The sequence below is a fragment of the Haliotis rubra genome, unplaced genomic scaffold (genome assembly GCF_003918875.1).
Source record: "Haliotis rubra isolate DU_JTF1 unplaced genomic scaffold, ASM391887v1 Scf110, whole genome shotgun sequence".
In the NCBI taxonomy this organism is placed as follows: domain Eukaryota; kingdom Metazoa; phylum Mollusca; class Gastropoda; order Lepetellida; family Haliotidae; genus Haliotis; species Haliotis rubra.
In genome coordinates, this window is record NW_025765004.1 from 216160 (window position 1) to 233477 (window position 17318).

The 17318-nt window shown below is 39.4% G+C and overlaps 1 protein-coding gene across 1 annotated transcript; it reads left to right on the top strand.

Moving 5' to 3' along the window:
• The first annotated feature begins 2321 nt into the window (after window positions 1-2321).
• On the top strand, window positions 2322-16447 carry LOC124285827 (scavenger receptor class F member 1-like). The gene is made up of 5 exons (XM_046722098.1): window positions 2322-2462; window positions 10206-10506; window positions 11805-12347; window positions 14735-14840; window positions 15239-16447. The coding sequence occupies exons 1-5, from the start codon at window positions 2391-2393 to the stop codon at window positions 15318-15320; spliced, it is 1104 nt and encodes a 367-aa protein (XP_046578054.1). The 5' UTR covers window positions 2322-2390; the 3' UTR covers window positions 15321-16447.
• Window positions 16448-17318: the final 871 nt, after the last annotated feature.

A 17318-nucleotide genomic window follows, 5' to 3' on the forward strand; every position in this document is an offset into this window, starting at 1 on the left:
ATACATCCCATTGTGTAACGTTTTATCAACATGCAAACATCCCATTGTGTAACGTATTATCAACATGTATACATCCCATTGTGTAACGTATTATCAACATGTATACATCCCATTGTGTAACGTATTATCAACATGTATACATCTATTGTGTAACGTATTATCAACATGTATACATCCCATTGTGTAACGTATTATCAACACGTATTCATCCCATTGTGTAACGTATTATCAACATGTATACATCCCATTGTGTAACGTATCATCAACATGTATACATCCCATTGTGTAACGTATTATCAACATGAATACATCCCATTGTGTAACGTATTATCAACATGTATACATCCCATTGTGTAACGTATTATCAACATGCATACATCCCATTGTGTAACGTATTATCAACATGTATACATCCCATTGTGTGATGCAATATCACTATGGATACATCCCATTGTGTGGTGTAATATCGCTATGTATACATCCCATTGTGTATCGTATTATCAACATGTATACATCCCATTGTGTAACGTATTATCAACATGTATGCATCCAATTGTGTAACGTATTTGTACATATATACATCCCATTGTGTAACGTATTATCAACACGTATACATCCCATTGTGTAACGTATTATCAACATGTATACATCCCATTGTGTAACGTATTATCAACATATATACATCCCATTGTGTATCGTATAATCAACATGTATACATCCCATTGTGTAACGTATTATCAACATGTATACATCCCATTGTGTAACGTATTATCAACATGTATACATCCCATTGTGTAACGTATTATAAACATATATACATCCCATTGTGTAACGTATTATCAACATGTATACATCCCATTGTGTAACGTTTTATCAACATGTATACATCCCATTGTGTAACGTTTTATCAACATGCAAACATCCCATTGTGTAACGTATTATCAACATGTATACATCCCATTGTGTAACGTATTATCAACATGTATACATCCCATTGTGTAACGTATTATCAACATGTATACATCCCATTGTGTAACGTATTATCAACATGTATACATCCCATTGTGTAACGTATCATCATCATGTATACATCCCATTGTGTAACGTATTATCAACATGTATACATCCCATTGTGTAACGTATCATCAACATGTATACATCCCATTGTGTAACGTATTATCAACATGAATACATCCCATTGTGTAACGTATTATCAACATGTATACATCCCATTGTGTAACGTATTATCAACATGCATACATCCCATTGTGTAACGTATTATCAACATGTATACATCCCATTGTGTAACGCATATTCAACATGTATACATCCCATTGTGTAACGTATATTCAACATGTATACATCCCATTGTGTAACGTATTATCAACATGTATACATCCCATTGTGTAACGTATTATCAACATGCATACATCCCATTGTGTAACGTATTATCAACATGCATACATCCCATTGTGTAACGTATTATCAACATGCATACATCCCATTGTGTAACGTATTATCAACATGTATACATCCCATTGTGTAACGTATTATCAACATGCATACATCCCATTGTGTAACGTATTATCAACATGCATACATCCCATTGTGTAACGTATTATCAACATGCATACATCCCATTGTGTAACGTATTATCAACATGTATACATCCCATTGTGTAACGTATTATCAACATGTATACATCCCATGATATATATACATGATAAACACACGACGTACGTTTCCCGGACTTACGAAAAAGTCAAACATTGTCCAATAAAGAAAACCCACATTTATATCCAGGTCAACTTACACGCGTGTGTGCACCAACGCGTATCTTGCATGAAATATACGCTCCTTACGGTTCGGGAGGACAATAGAGCGTACCAAGTGTGACATCTTTCTGTGAGTGTATGTGCAGAAGAGCCAGGACTACGCTTCGGAGGCTGCTGCTACGACATAACAACCGATTGTTTTTTTCCACTAATGCAGAACACATATGTGTGTCATTCCGTGCTACGCTTACATATCACACGGGAGTTTCCACTGCACTGTTACGTCGCTCTGTGTGTGCGCTGCCCCGACATGTTGAGAGGAAAGGATCACGTTGATACATTGTGAGTAAACATGGGACACATGACGGTTGCATGTAGGCTAGTGGTCAACTCTCATCCACACACACCAGACATGCATAAACGTGAACAAGCATGTACGACCCAGTGTCTTCTGACATGTAGTAGCACATTAGTATGTTGTTTTATTTATTTTTAAACAGCGATGTGCAATGAACGATGTCAAGGGTGAAGGACACGTGGAATTTTCCCATTTTGCTCGACGTAATTATCTTTATTGATACTTCAGTTAATACATACATCCTATTGTCTACATACATGATCCCACTTTCTGGCGTGTATACACTTGTATTAGGATTACCTAGACTTATCAGACCTACGCTGTTCAAGGTAAGATTGTTTGGTTTGTTTCAAGTATCTGTTGCGTGGCTTTCTAATTGATAAGGGTTTTCCTCAGTGAATGACTGAACAACAGGTTCTTGTGGGCAGAGCTCCTGCCGGCAAAGTTCCCGGATACTGTATGTAAACTGGTAATCAGATGATGTGTTGGATATACGATCCGTGGATTTCAAAGGCAAAATATATTTACTTTTTAAATATTAATGCTGTACTACCATAATCGGGGGTGTGTGTGTGATCAAAGTATGAAACAGTTTTGGACTTTTTTCCACAGGGTCCCAAATCTAAGGAATCTATAGTCCGCTGTTTTCATGCCAATAACGTAAAATAAGCATTTTTAAAAAATTCTGCTTCAAAGAGAGCTAGGGTTAAGAAAAGAAACGTACAGGGATAACTTGTAATTTGGATCTGATCATGGTAAAAAAGATCGATATGGTATGCTTTTGATAACAAGATATGGTGTAGTTGAGGAAAATGTTTAAAGGGCAAGTTTACACGAAACTTTTTTCTCTTGCACTTTTTTTGCATAAAGTGTTTGTCAAGCAGTCTCATAGCCAAAACAGTACAGATATCATAAGTAACTAATTTACTTTTTGCTTCACATCGATACATATTTTGCACAGTTTACCGAGAGTTGTATGTCCACAATAAACACACCATGGCTTATGTCCCTTGCAAATGATGTCATTTTATGCCAAACTTATAAACAAATGACGTCATTATACTCTATTTGACCCATTTCACCATTCGTCACCACTAACCCCTTTCCGTAACCTCCAAGAAGGGCCTTGTCCCGGAATAGCACGAACTGTTCACGAATGCCATTTCACTTGGTGCAGGTATAGGTGTGGTTCTTGTGTCTCGATGCGCTGGCTACTGTTTTGTTGCCTGGCTGTCTGCTGGCTTTGTGTACCGGTCCGTTTCACACTGTTTGACATTGCGGTTTGGAATGAAAGGTATACATTGTACGAAAAGTGTTACCACGTAACCAAATTGTATAACATTCAACCTGAGTCGGTCGCCCTCCAACAGTATCTTCTTTACAGCAAAACTGAAAAGCATATGCACTATATGTAGCTAGCCATCGGTGAATGTACCGGCATTCTAAGTTTGCTACTTAATTTCTTCATAAATCGTACAATTTATGTCCCTCCTCGTCAGCCCTCACTTTGATGTCAAAACCATATCCAAATACATCACGAAGATAAATGCACTTTGCAGTTTGGACTTAAATTTCAGTCACATAAATCAATGTTAGCCGATACTAAAAGTGCCATAAGGACCAAATGAATGTTAGTCTTAAACAACACGTTTCTTGGTTCTCTTAATTGGACCATGAACATGATTTTTTAAAAATCTGTAACAATTCCGTTATTATCACTACTGTCCATGTTGAAATAAATAATTTGCATGAAAAATTACCCCTCAACCCCCATAAGAAAATACATACATGTCAGTTATGTAAAAGATCAAATAATAATTACTACAGAGCTACAATTTGTGCAGAGCATGGGCGATAGTAGGAATGTGTTGCAATTAGTAATATTTTAAACCCAAATAAACGAATCGTAAAAACGCATACCTTACCATCAACCGATAAATGCTATAATAATGTTATAATGTTAATGATTTTGCACCAATGTATGCGTTTATCTTTTGAAAAGGTGACAAATTTTGTCTTCAAACAAATGACGAGAAGTCGATCGAATGATCGTCTGTAATGTAATAGTAAATCGTGAAATATATTCATCCTATTTTTTTATATGTAAGAAACGTATCTTAAAACGTATCTTTTTATCAATACAAATGTACATGTATTATCATATTTGACAAGATACCGAGAAAATACAATTCATGTTTGCTGCTTTTTATACAGGAACAGTACTCGAGTATCAGGGTTATCGACACTTTCTCAAAAATAAATATGAGGTGGGCAGGCGGATTTTATTTTTTATTTTTATTTATTTATTTTATGTGCCAGATCCCTTGATTTTTGTGGAAATTTACACCTTTTCTCCGATAGAAAATTAAATTTTATAGAAGTGTCAAAACTTCATGCACATTTGGAGAGTCAAAGTTGCATTTTCTCTAATGTAAAAAAATATATAAAACCTTAGGGCCGGGTCGAATTATTGGGTCGGGCGGTAATTAGAAACAAGAATATTTTTTATGTGGCCTTACCATGGCTTATTTGGAATTTGGGCCGTATTTGGTGTCAGTTATACATCCTTGTTAGAATTTCAGCATGTTGCCGTCAATTCGGTCTTTACAAATACTATCGATCAAGGGACTCTTTCCTCGTTCCTGTTACTGAATTTTTAATAGGTTGCAAATTTCAGTAACAGGAATGAGAAAAGAGTTTAAATCAACCTACTGTACACGACTGAAAACAATCGATAATGGGTCGAAGCAATGACACTTTTGTCACAAGTAAATTTTTATGGCACACCGTTTTTTCGGAATAGACCGACATGGCTGTTCGCATAGGGACCGTTCATAATTTATGGGGATTTTTTTTGATTTTTTTTGTTATATTTTGTTTTTGTTATTTTGGTTTTCATGTTTGTTTGTTTGCTTGGGGGTGGGGGTGGGGATAACCCATTTTGTTCGGGAGAGGTAGGGGTCTTCAATGTTGTACACATGTACAAAGGGGGTCAACAATTTTGTACATGCCTATGTTAAAAAATTATGCTTAATTATTATGGGTGGTGAGGGTGGGGTTGGTGTCATGACATGACATGCAAGGGGTGGGGTACTTCCTTTGTACATAAATTCTAAGGGGGGGGTCATTCACATTGTACTTCCTTCTCCATAAAAATCATCATATCACTCACTCACTCTCTCTCTCACACACACACACACACACACACACACACACACACACACACACACACAAACCTAGCCATAAAATAAGGACGGTCCCTTACAAGGGTGTTCAGACTAGTCGACATGAGTTAAAAACAATTATGAAAATCTGATGATGTGAAATATCTATTAGCTTATGAGGACAGGGCGCTAAACACGTCGTATACAGCACTGCCTATTGATTCATATTATAAAGCTCTATGTCTTGATTGAAAAGTCGAATTTTACTGGGAGTTTTGAATTGAATTTGAAAAAGAAAAACGTTTCATTGTGATCAGCGGTATTTTGGTTTGTGTTGTTGTTGTTGTTGTTGTTGTTGTTGTTGTTTTATCGAAATCACCAGTAGTCATTCTGAAACGTCGTTGATGAACCGAGAATCGCTGAGAATGTTTTGGAAAACAAAAGCTTTCAGCCATAATGCGGAGTGTTTATAAAAACACGTAACACGTATGTCGGTTATGTTGTGCCCATTACATCACAGCTATAATTCAATATCAGCTCCCTTAAACGAATCCCTGAATTCCTGATACAGTTCACAATAAAATGACAAATTAAATGGTCTTTCAGGCGCGTAGCAGGCCTTTTTTTTCGTGTAAGCCCGATAAGCTTTATATTTAGATAGTATTGAGGGCTTGCCAAACCTTTTTAGCAACCATTATGTGTAAGCCCGGGCTTTTTTTTACAATGGTTGCTACGCCCCTGTCTTTGTCACAATACCAAGTGTCTCAGTGACATCTAGCGAAATATACCACATGTGAAAATGAATGTCGCGCTGGGAAAGGACCTCTTGTTTGACATGTAATCAAAGCCAAGCTCAGATTTTACACTATGTGTCATTTTCTCATACTGTGAGAGACCAGTTCGCCTACTCGTTGCATACACTTGCTCATAAGTTTTAGAACATGCATGGGAAGATTATCGTAGCAAGAAATAGGGAAATAAGAATAGGTGTATTCCAATGATTTCCTAGATTCAACACTATTTATACAGTATATTATAGTTTCCGTAAGCGTGACGCCATGACTGACGCAAACTCACGCACAATGTTGGCGACACTTCGTAACTTTGACTATTTCCCTTGGTCAAAATGAAAACAAAGAGAAAATAACAACATGCAGATTGTCTTAATGTTTCGGACTACTTACATGTCATATTTATGCATATAAGTTGCTTGAAACAACGAAAGTTTTCTTCCAAATATCCTGAATACTCGTGTCAGTGAACACGCTTTTACCAGAAAGTCGCTTCCCGATAGTGATGTCATCAGAGACCATCTCTGATGTCATACGTACATCAACATTGTTATGCGTATTTGGTATTGTCATTGAGGTGAGGTTTATGAATGAAAGTATACATGATCAATCTATGTTGATATCTTTTGCTTTGGGACTTGACAGGAGACGACATTACGTCATTATCAAAGGGAGGTAACTCTAGCCTGTTTAGCTCGGCAAACAAAGGCCACATAATGGCATAACATGGACAGTACGTACATGGACGTTTATACCCTCATTGTAAGAAAAATGAGTGCATAGTTTCACGTATTGTTGTTAGCTAATTCACAAATTCTTTGTGCATCATCTTGTCAAACTAAAAGATTCAGTCAACAGCATTATTTGGTAGGCTCTGCAGTACTCTCTAGGTGCTGAGATTGAATAACGGCATGTACAAGAATTGACTGAGCTGAAGTTTCTTTTATACAGCATGATTTGTACCGAACATTTCCCATTGTTAGGAATGTCCCAAATATATAATATCTTACATTGTAAATTGTGTAGCAATGCTAAGCTACGTTTTATATGAACTTTTTCCCATGATACTATGCTTTAACGAATATAACACGAGACCACACACCACAACAAATACTAGTACACTTGTAAGCTCCTTTCGAGATTGCCAAAACCTTAAATCTGTAGAATATTTAGGTCAGAACAAAACGTGCGCATTGACTGGCAATATTGTTATTATTGTCAAAGTCCGCTCCAAACGTTGGAATTTTAACAGTCCGGAACACAGATGATTTACTGAAAGCGGGTTGACTATATGATTCTAGTGAGAACTGACACGTTAATGACACGGATGGCAAATTATATCGCCTACAGCAATTAATACCAACAGTAGTTACGCCTGAGTGTGTTATTGATAGTCACTGTGTTTTAGAATTATAATGTCTAATTGAATTGCATTTTACACAATACTACTCTTCCTGTGACCTGCAGAGCTGATCGACAGTTTCCTATTGTGAGAGCCTGCAAGTCTCGATCATCAAAACGTATTTAGATCACATTTGTTGATCACTACGATCAGGGGATCAGAATCTTCTTCAAACATCCAAATCCTGTATAGAAACATGGATATCGGGCCTTTCGGACCAAGTCCGATCGACCAATGAATCGTTCCTGAAAATTCATTTGTTCAGCAAAGTCTACAAGGACTAATCTGAGCCCATGGCTACTCACTGCGGGATACCACCGCTATATAAGTGTATACTTTAAGTTGATCTTTTATTTGATCAAAAACGCTGGTCGTAATATAGTCTGACTAACTCCATGCATTTACCTACTTCTATTGGACTTACATATTCATCAACACAAATGACTAGTGTGTATTCTTGCATACAAAACATCGTTTCTTTTTCTGCATATCATAGACAGCTTGTGACAGCTTGCGTGTAGAACACACATAACCGAATACCTTGGTTGGCTGTTTCTCGGAGATTTGTGAGTGCACTTTGGAAAGCTATCAGGGTAGGTTCACCTTATCGGTCATGGTGACCTGGGGTAAAGTACGTGCAAGCGCTACATTTATCGTTATTCATCCATGCATTGTATGCACTCTTTGTCCACCAGGCAACAATTTAATGTCCTTGGTTGAGTATCATTACGTGTGTACGTGCAGACTCGTGAACTCAATACTTTTGAGGTGAGTTATTGTTACCATGTAGCTGATTGATATAGTTATCAGTTAATCTTTTGGATACATTTACGTATTAAACTGCATGATTCAATTCAGAATGTGAACTTGATGCATACATTCGACACTTCATGTATTGTGTGAATGTCCGTTAAATGTATTGTGTCGCTCGGTGCATAGGAGTTCAGTGATAAATACAGACGACTTTACGTGAACGAATACCATGCATGGTAGTATCACCAATCACGTGCCTATATGAAAATACCCTAACTGTGGATTGAATTTAAGAGGAACGCCGGGCAGATCTGTATCGCGGCCCAGTGATTGACATGAAATATTCATGTATTATCCAAGTCAGAAATAGGGTTACAAGACAGGTGGTACCCATTTGTACATGTATAACATTACGCTAGTAAATCATCTAGCTGTGATAGTTTACCGCCATATGACGAGGAAATGGTTGATATGATATAGCAAGCAGTATCACAGTAAGCCGGGACCATGTGTCAAGGACGCTAGGGGCCTGACGAAAGGAAGTGTTTCTGCGAGTTCTGTCAACGCGGTATTTACACTAGCGCAGTGTGTATTACCAATAAACAAACACAGTTTACTTTTGTGAGGAAAATATCATGCAGTGGTCTTGGTTTGTAAGTACTATTTCATCTTGTGTGTTTCTTTATAATCGTATATTGCTGTCTCGGAATAGTCGTTCCAGATTCATGTTGTCAGCATTTTGTTATAAGGTGAAAATTCCCGTTATACAAGAAACGTATCACAAATCTATTATTGAAACTTACGGTTATTTCGTCATAGAAGCAATGCTGTTACTGCTTGGTGATAAACTAAGGGATAAAGAACAGGACAAATGTCAGTAACAGATAAGCCTCTTAAAGTAGTAATTAAACGGATATCCATCGAGGAATATTTCCGATCACGAGCCGCTATATGGGACCATCGAATGATGTAACTTTAAACGAATCGAAGGGATTGTATGTGGTCGTGTGACAAGGGTGGAGCAGGCTCGAACACCTTAAAAAGATACCGTCAGCACTAGAAAGTGGTGCGGGTTAAAAAGTCAGCAGAACGTTCGCATCGCGATCGATCAGTTCCATATCTGGTGAAGAGCTTGCCCTATCCTGTCCAGACCGCGACACCTTGTAACGATGAGAGGGATCGAGTAAACCTATGTGAGTATAGAACCTGGTGTTGAGTTCTTCATTGTTGTATGCCAGAGTGCCAGAGTGCCAGAGCGCCAGTACATGAATGAAATGTGGTTATTGAGGAGTTTCAGTCGTCTGACCTCTCACTCCTAGACTTAACATTCCCCCTGGACCAAGCGAGTGTGTAACTTGAGCTTACATCACCCCTGACAATGCGGAACGGCCATCTTAATAGGTAACTGGTAGTAGGATTTATTAACACCCAAGCCCCGGTTACGACAATATTGACTGAATCGTAATATTCGTACCAGAGCAATATTATCTCAATGCTGTTGTATCATATTTTCATTCCAGAGTTATCCAATCTGTGTGTTGTCGTATCGTAATATTGGTACTTGGGTAATATCATCTGTAAATTGAGTCGGTGTGGTAGCCTACTGGTGAAAGCGTTGGATCATCACGAAGAACACCCGGGTACAATGTGTGAAGCCAATTTCTGGTCTCTGGTGATATTGCTAAAAGCGGCGTAAAAACACACAAACTCACTCTGTAAATTGCTGTATCGTAGTACTCGAAGCCAGGCTCTTCTTATCTTATTGGCTGCGAATATAAAGAAGGCACAGTTTACAGTCAGGTTGAAGCTGGTTACGAATGTACTGTATTATGCATCATTTCCTTTGTCATTGTCGTGTGACCGCAGTAAGAGGGGAACCACCAAACTTACTCACTGCTAGGCTTTACATCTCCAGTGTAGGTCGTTTTTTTAAGATTCTCAGGTTTGGAATCTTTGTTTCAGACAGAGAACATGAGTGTTGTTGCTGTCGTCATCATTTGCTGCTATGTTGTGCACGCTGCACACGCTGTGGACATCTGTGGACAAAACTGCAACAATTCTAAATGCTTGTCGGAACCCGGAAGTGGAACATTTAGATGCAGTGACGGATGTGTCGATGGCTGGACAGGTCAGATGTGTCACCGGAAGTGTCGTAAAGGATGTAGGTCATGTGATCAGGTGACCGGGGAATGCCGGGAAAACTGCCTTGTAAATTGGTGTGGTACAAACTGTGATTCCTTTTGTGGATCTGGATCCATTGAAGGTAAGATGAGTCATAGTCAACGATATTTCAGTTCGATCCCCGGTGGAGGCACCTAGGTTCGAGTCCCGAGTAGACTAGAGGTGGGTATCCTTGGACAAGATACTTAGATCCACAGTTCAGCCAGCTGTAAAATGGGTACCCGTGAGGATGTGCTGGCAATGTGAATGTTTAGTTCAGGAAGGGAAGCAGGAAGCATGACTGTATGATCCCCAGGGAGTTGAAAGAGTATCGGAAAGTACGATAGTGCCCTATGACCGGGCGCCGTAATGTACGTAGCGCCGTGAGCGCCATATAAGCGGACTAGTACTATTACTATTACTAGCTCAGCCTGTCAGTTGCAGGTAACGCAGAATATATAACCTACAAGATATGACCACAACCAACCCGCCCAGCGTCTTAAGCAATAAGCCTTTTTACAAACCGAATTCACAGAAGATGAGTTTGGTTTTGACGAGACGATATGTAAGAGGAAAATTTCCTAGCATGTTGTGTGGCAAAACCAGGGTCGTCTATGGCGAGCGGGCACGATAAAGGGCTTATTGGGACGAATAAAAGTGCACAAACTCATTCTACCGTCAGGTTATATGCCTCGGAAAGACAAACATTGCCATCCATTCATATGATACACCCTTTGAATTCATATTTGTAAATTGATATTTTTGTTGACGAGTTTTGCTTTTCATGTCTTTCTCAGTTTCATGTACTAGCTTTCAAATAACAAGTAAAATAGATTGCATTATAAATTTATTTCCAAACTGCTCTACCAGTGATTGTGACTGACAGAACAAGTGAACGTTTAGCTAAGAATGTACACGGGTGTAAATATCGTAATCCAAAGCGTATTGAACACAAATTGTTACATAGGAAACGGTCGAGACATGCATTTCATCGTGTCATCATTCATTTGACAGACCAATAAGTTTCCGATACGCATCAGTCTGCCATGTTGAATCTTATTACAGAGTGAGGCATTTTCAAAATCTGTATCTTGGCTCGTATACATACCTTAATTACACACCCAACTTAATTTCATGAGAACACTTAAAATTGACATATACACACTTATGTATATTTACGCACATTTGCAAATGTTGTGCATGTGAATGGGGCTTTTTTTAAAAAGGTACGATCATTTAGATTTGTCAGCAGTACCCCCAGCTCGTTTCTTTAACCAGTTCGGAAAACGTCTTGACTCGCGGGGTCACGTTGATTGTTCCTCCAACATTTAGCTGACTACTAAACTGTAAAACACAGTTAAAACTGAATTACTCATACATCATTTCTCACCTATATTTCAGGGAGTACAAAACCAGGCTGCCTGGATGTATTATGCAATCATTGTGTGGAGGGTCTGTACGGTGATGATTGTACTGAAGCATGCCCCGCCAACTGTGACTTCGGATGTAACAGGACGTCTGGACAGTGTGACTATGCGTGCATCCGGGGCTACCATGGTCCTTCCTGCAGCGCCCCCTGCACGACCACCTGTAAGGACGGTTGCAGTCAGACCGACGCCTCGTGCCTTGGTGGCTGCCAGAGGGGCTGGCACGGACGCTTCTGTAACATGTCCTGCAACAACAACTGCCTTCACGACATGTGCTACCAGGATACCGGGAACTGTACTGTCGCTGTCCAGTATCCTCTCTACATTTTCCCCAAGTGTAAACCTGTAAGAACAGGATCTGTGGTTATTGGGAACTGTAGTGTCGGCTGTGAAGCTGGGTGGAGAGGTGCGAGATGCAACCAGAGGTGTCCAGCAGCGTGTTATTCCTGTAGTCAGTTCCCTCACACCGAGCTGTGCACCTACACCATGGACGTCACGAAAACCCGCACACATGGATGTAGGTCAAAGTCGAATATAATTATTCTTCCATTTGCTTCTTTGGCATAATATATATGCAGTTTCAATGAAAGCAAAATTCCCACTTCCAAATGCATATATGGAAAGTCATATCATTGAATTTTGACCTAATGATTTCCTGGCAGGAGAGAAGCAACGGGTAGGAAGAACGAGTTGTTTGTCTCCTGCCGTGGCATCTTCGAGTTCAATACATTAGGTCCACATGCATAAGTATGAAGATCTATATCTATTTCATACCCTTTTCATGACACAGATAGTTTTAATCTATCTCGAAACGTCGCTACTGAAACTTCCGCATTGAGCATTCGTAACTACTCGCCTCTTTCCGTGACCTACAAGAAGATTCATACCGTTTCTAAGATGCCTAGCGGTTAGAACAATCGAAAAAAATACATTATCAGACAATAAAGGTTTCATGTCTTTCAGTGGCATTTAGAAGTTGTACATTGATGTCCAAGATATTTTTATGGATTAAACTTCTTTTTTAGTTTTTTTTTTAAAAAAGAAGTTTAATCCATAAAAATATCTTGGACATCAATAAAGGTATCGTTTTTTGATGACGTAACAATTGAATGACGTTATCCCGTCACTGCGCCATTCTAGTGTGCCCCCTCGTAATCGAACCATTTTACATTACGTCACAATGTAAGCGACGTCACGATGCATGTCAGTTGTCATCGCCTCGTACGGCCTCCTACAGTAAACTACACCGTTGCATCCAGTTTCTTGGTTTGCTGTTGCTTCACGCAGCTAACATCACTGGTGGAAACATTACGTTTATGTTTTACGACGGTTAAAATGTGTCATTTCGACTCACAAGTTTTCAGCGACACGGTAACGCTTGACTACTCAACTCACTCTCCTACCCAGAGTTCCAGCTTGCCGCATGGAACTCTGGGTAGGAGAGTGAGTTGAGTAGTCAAGCGACATTCCACAATTGCATTGTGGGAATGTAAACAATACGAACGTTACCGTGTCGCTGAAAACTTGTGAGTCGAAATGACACATTTTAACTAAGCATGTTAAGTCGTCGCTGTGCCGGAGTGTGTACTCAACTTCCTCTGGATGTACTGATCTAAACTTACGCTGGTAGTAGAAATGCAACGTTCATATTGCCCCATATGGTTTACGTTAATGACAGATGTAATTTAAATAATTCAGAGAAGATATTTAATCCGAACGTAAACCGTCATCAAACTGTTATCATTTGTTTTTTTCTGGTAACGTTCGTCTTAACGTAGGGGGCAGACACACCAATAGAACAGCGCTCCAGTTAGCCCTGTGCGAGGATTCTTAATTTAGGTCACCGACACCGTCGGTTGTTTTCTGCCTTAAATTAATCGTAATTATCTTTAGAAAGTATTAAATTTGGCATCTTAGAAAAGAAATACACTTCGCCCTGAACTATTATAACGTTAAAGCACTCGGACGCAAGCGTCCTCGTGCTTTAACTATAATAGTTCAGGGCAAAAGTGTGTTTTATTACACTATACATGGTGGTAGAGCGAAGTGTATTTCTTAAATAGTAAACCATGCAAAGCACAATTTTGAACACATCTTTTGAGCTAAAGGATCACCAACTTTCAACACTGAAACATCTTTACGAAGGGAATGACTGTATAGCTGTTTTGCCCACGGGATACGGGATATGGGATATTCTTGGAGTAGCCATGTTTGAAAATTCAGAGTTATATTTCCATGGAAATAGTACTAGACTATTTTCATCTTCGTGCCCGTTTGCGCTTAGACAAGGCCCAGTCGTGAACATGGCCACGAGAGTTGTACGAGTCGCCACCCTGCTTGCCGGAATGACACGAGTAGTTTCGAATGCAATCAAGTGCCAGAAACAAAACAGAATTATAATATTTGACACAAAACAACGCACATTTTATAACTATAATGTTTCAAACATTTCACTTGGGACACTGTTTAGAGATCACACCGTCTTTCAAATTTTATTTTTAATCAGTGAGGTTCAAGGAGCCTAAGCTTACCGTATTGCACGGCTGTATTGCTATCGTACGGTTGAGGCTATCGTACGATTGAGATTGCAAAGTAATAATGAGGCAAATGATTTTAAGTGCGCGCAACTAAAGCATTAACTGGCAATTGCCCTGAGTCTCCTTTCACAAAACACCCTTATCTCTAAAGTTAACCTTTTCTGTAGTAAAGGTTGTTTTGTGAAAGGAGGTCCTGGTTCCAGTAGATGATACACGGAGTATGATATTAGTTCATTTCTTATCAACTGTTCTGTAACCTGTGAGGATATATTGGTTGTGATATTTGTCTTGCGTTAAAGCAACAAGGAAGCATTCAAGGAATTCATGCAATTTCGAGACAATTTCTTCCATCCGTTATTTATTTCAGACTCTCCTGACACAGCGGACACATTGAAGATCCGCGTCCTGTATGCCTTCCTCCTGGTGATGCCGCCCTTCCTCATCGTGGCGGTGGTGCAGGTTATATGCCTGAAGTAAGTACTGTATGAGACTGGTGAGTGGGTTTAGTTGTACGGTGCTTTTAGCAATATTCCAGCAATATCACGGCGGGGGGACACCAGTAATTGGCTTTGAACGCCTTAATCACTAGGCTACCCCTGAGAGAGAGAGAGAGAGAGAGAGAGAGAGAGAGAGAGAGAGAGAGAGAGAGAGAGAGAGAGAGAGAGAGAGAGAGAGAGAGAGAGAGAGAGAGAGAGAGAGAGAGAGAGAGAGAGATTAATTTGCCTCATTTTAACAACCAATCATTTCAAATCAAGTAGCATTGGGCTTCATCTCAACTAATGTCGTTATGATAGTGCCAGTATATGTCATCAGCATGACAGTCCTCTGTTGTGACTTGTGTGACTTACACATATATGCTACTTTGTTTCAGTTATGTGAAACACAAGAACAGATTTTGCAGGCGAAAACAATATGAAGTGTGTGAAACAAGCAACAGTGAAAACATCGTTTGAATGCACAACTTCCATAGTCTTGGCGTACCCTGCCCTGAAAACGATCGCGCCGTTCAGAGCACACGATGTTAAGGAAACTTTCTCGTGCATTTTTCTGTTAATAGTCAATCAGATCGCAGACGTGCAATGTGAAATTTTTACTTTTTAGTGTGTTTGTCTACACGATCAAATAAACAAAGCAACTCGGTTAGATAGCGGTAGGGATTCTGACTCAGAATACCAAATACACAGTATCTTCTGACTATAGACGTTCAGCTTTTTTCATCAATGTTTCGTGTATTGACTAGTGATAGATTTAGACTTTTAAAGGTACATGTATATAGGTTTTACACTGAACATAGTTGAATTCGGGTTAAAACGAACTTGGTCAGTTGACCTTGTCACATCCTTTCCTTATATGTAGTGCTGACGTTGGTTGTAACTATTTTAGATGGATACGAGATATTCCTATAATTTCCAGTTATAATATGAAAACTAGAACCCGCGAAGATGCCGGTTAGAATGGGTCTTCATCAACACATGCTTGTGAAGAGGCGACTAATGAGATTGGGTGGTCGCTGTCTTGATTGACACATGTCATCGTATCCCAATTGGGTAAATCGACGCTCATGACGCTCACTGGATTGTCTGGTCCAGACTCGATTATTAACAGACCCCCGTCATAAAGCTGGAATATCGTTTAGTAGCAACAAATAATGTAATACTGTATATCGGTCATCTAAACTGCTTTCCTGTTCTTGTAGCGTCACATAAATAACATTAGACATCAGTGAACTCGGTTCGTCACAGGGTCATTACCAGTGCTGAACACTTAGTGGTGCACGGATAACAGTACTAGTGAAATAAGGGAAATGATTCTGGTTGCCAGAAACATGATCCAGGAAGCAATTAAGACAAGGAAACTGGACGCAATCAACAAGAAAATGTGATTTCTGAGTGAAATTCATTGATTCAAAAATACGTTCAACGAAATCCGTTCTTTCAGAATATACACTGCTGTCTTGCATTTTCAGTGCAGTTTTGCATTTGTCCAATGACACTGTTTACTTCTGTAGCTTTCTTCATATTTCTTTATGTTTATGTTTATATTGTCTATATATGAATTGGAATATAAAACGTAAATGGTGTCTGTGTTGTGTTTTAGATCTAATGTTGATATATTCGGTGTAGTCTTTCATTTACATCTCTTCATGGCAGTCTTGGGCGATGATGGTCAAGGCTTTTATCACTTTGATGAATTCATTGTATAGTATTGGCCTAGTCCTGACAAGCCATGTAACTTAATAAGAGAGCTTCTGGGATTCGAACCCACAACCAAAAGATTCTAACACAACACAGGGATGCTACACAGCACAGTTGATAGGGGCGACTGGTCCTACTGGACCAACCATGCTCCCTTAAGAGGCCAAAGCCCCTTCATATCTGGGTTGAGATCAAACATAGTTCCTTTGTTCCAGACAGGATGTCTGGTAATGTAGTCTAAGACCCGCAGAATCCTATATTCAGTAGGCAGTGTATGCATAAGTCACTGCTTGGAAAGGATTTTCATCTTCAGAGTGACAATATACATTCAATCTTCCATTAGAAATGTGGAGATAATCTGGGTGCCGTTCCACTAACCGATCTTAACTAAGATCAATCTTAGCAAGTTACGCCAATTTTACAATCGTCTTAGCTAAAAGTTACACCCGTTCCACTAACCGATCTTAGGCCGATCGTAGCCGGTCCCGATCTTACGATCCGATCCAAACTTAGATCGAGACTCTTTCGTGCGAGAGATAGAGGAATGCGAGGCACGAGTTATCTCCCTTTGCATAGTCTAGCAAATGATGGAAGTAGTTTACGAACCAACTGAGTGAGTGAGTGAGTTTAGATTTACGCCGCACTCAGCAATAGTCCAGCTATATGGCGGCGGTCTGTAAATAATCTAGCTAAGATGCATAGCGTTCACTAACATGAGCGTTCATGTTAGTGAACGCTATGTATCTTAATAATCGA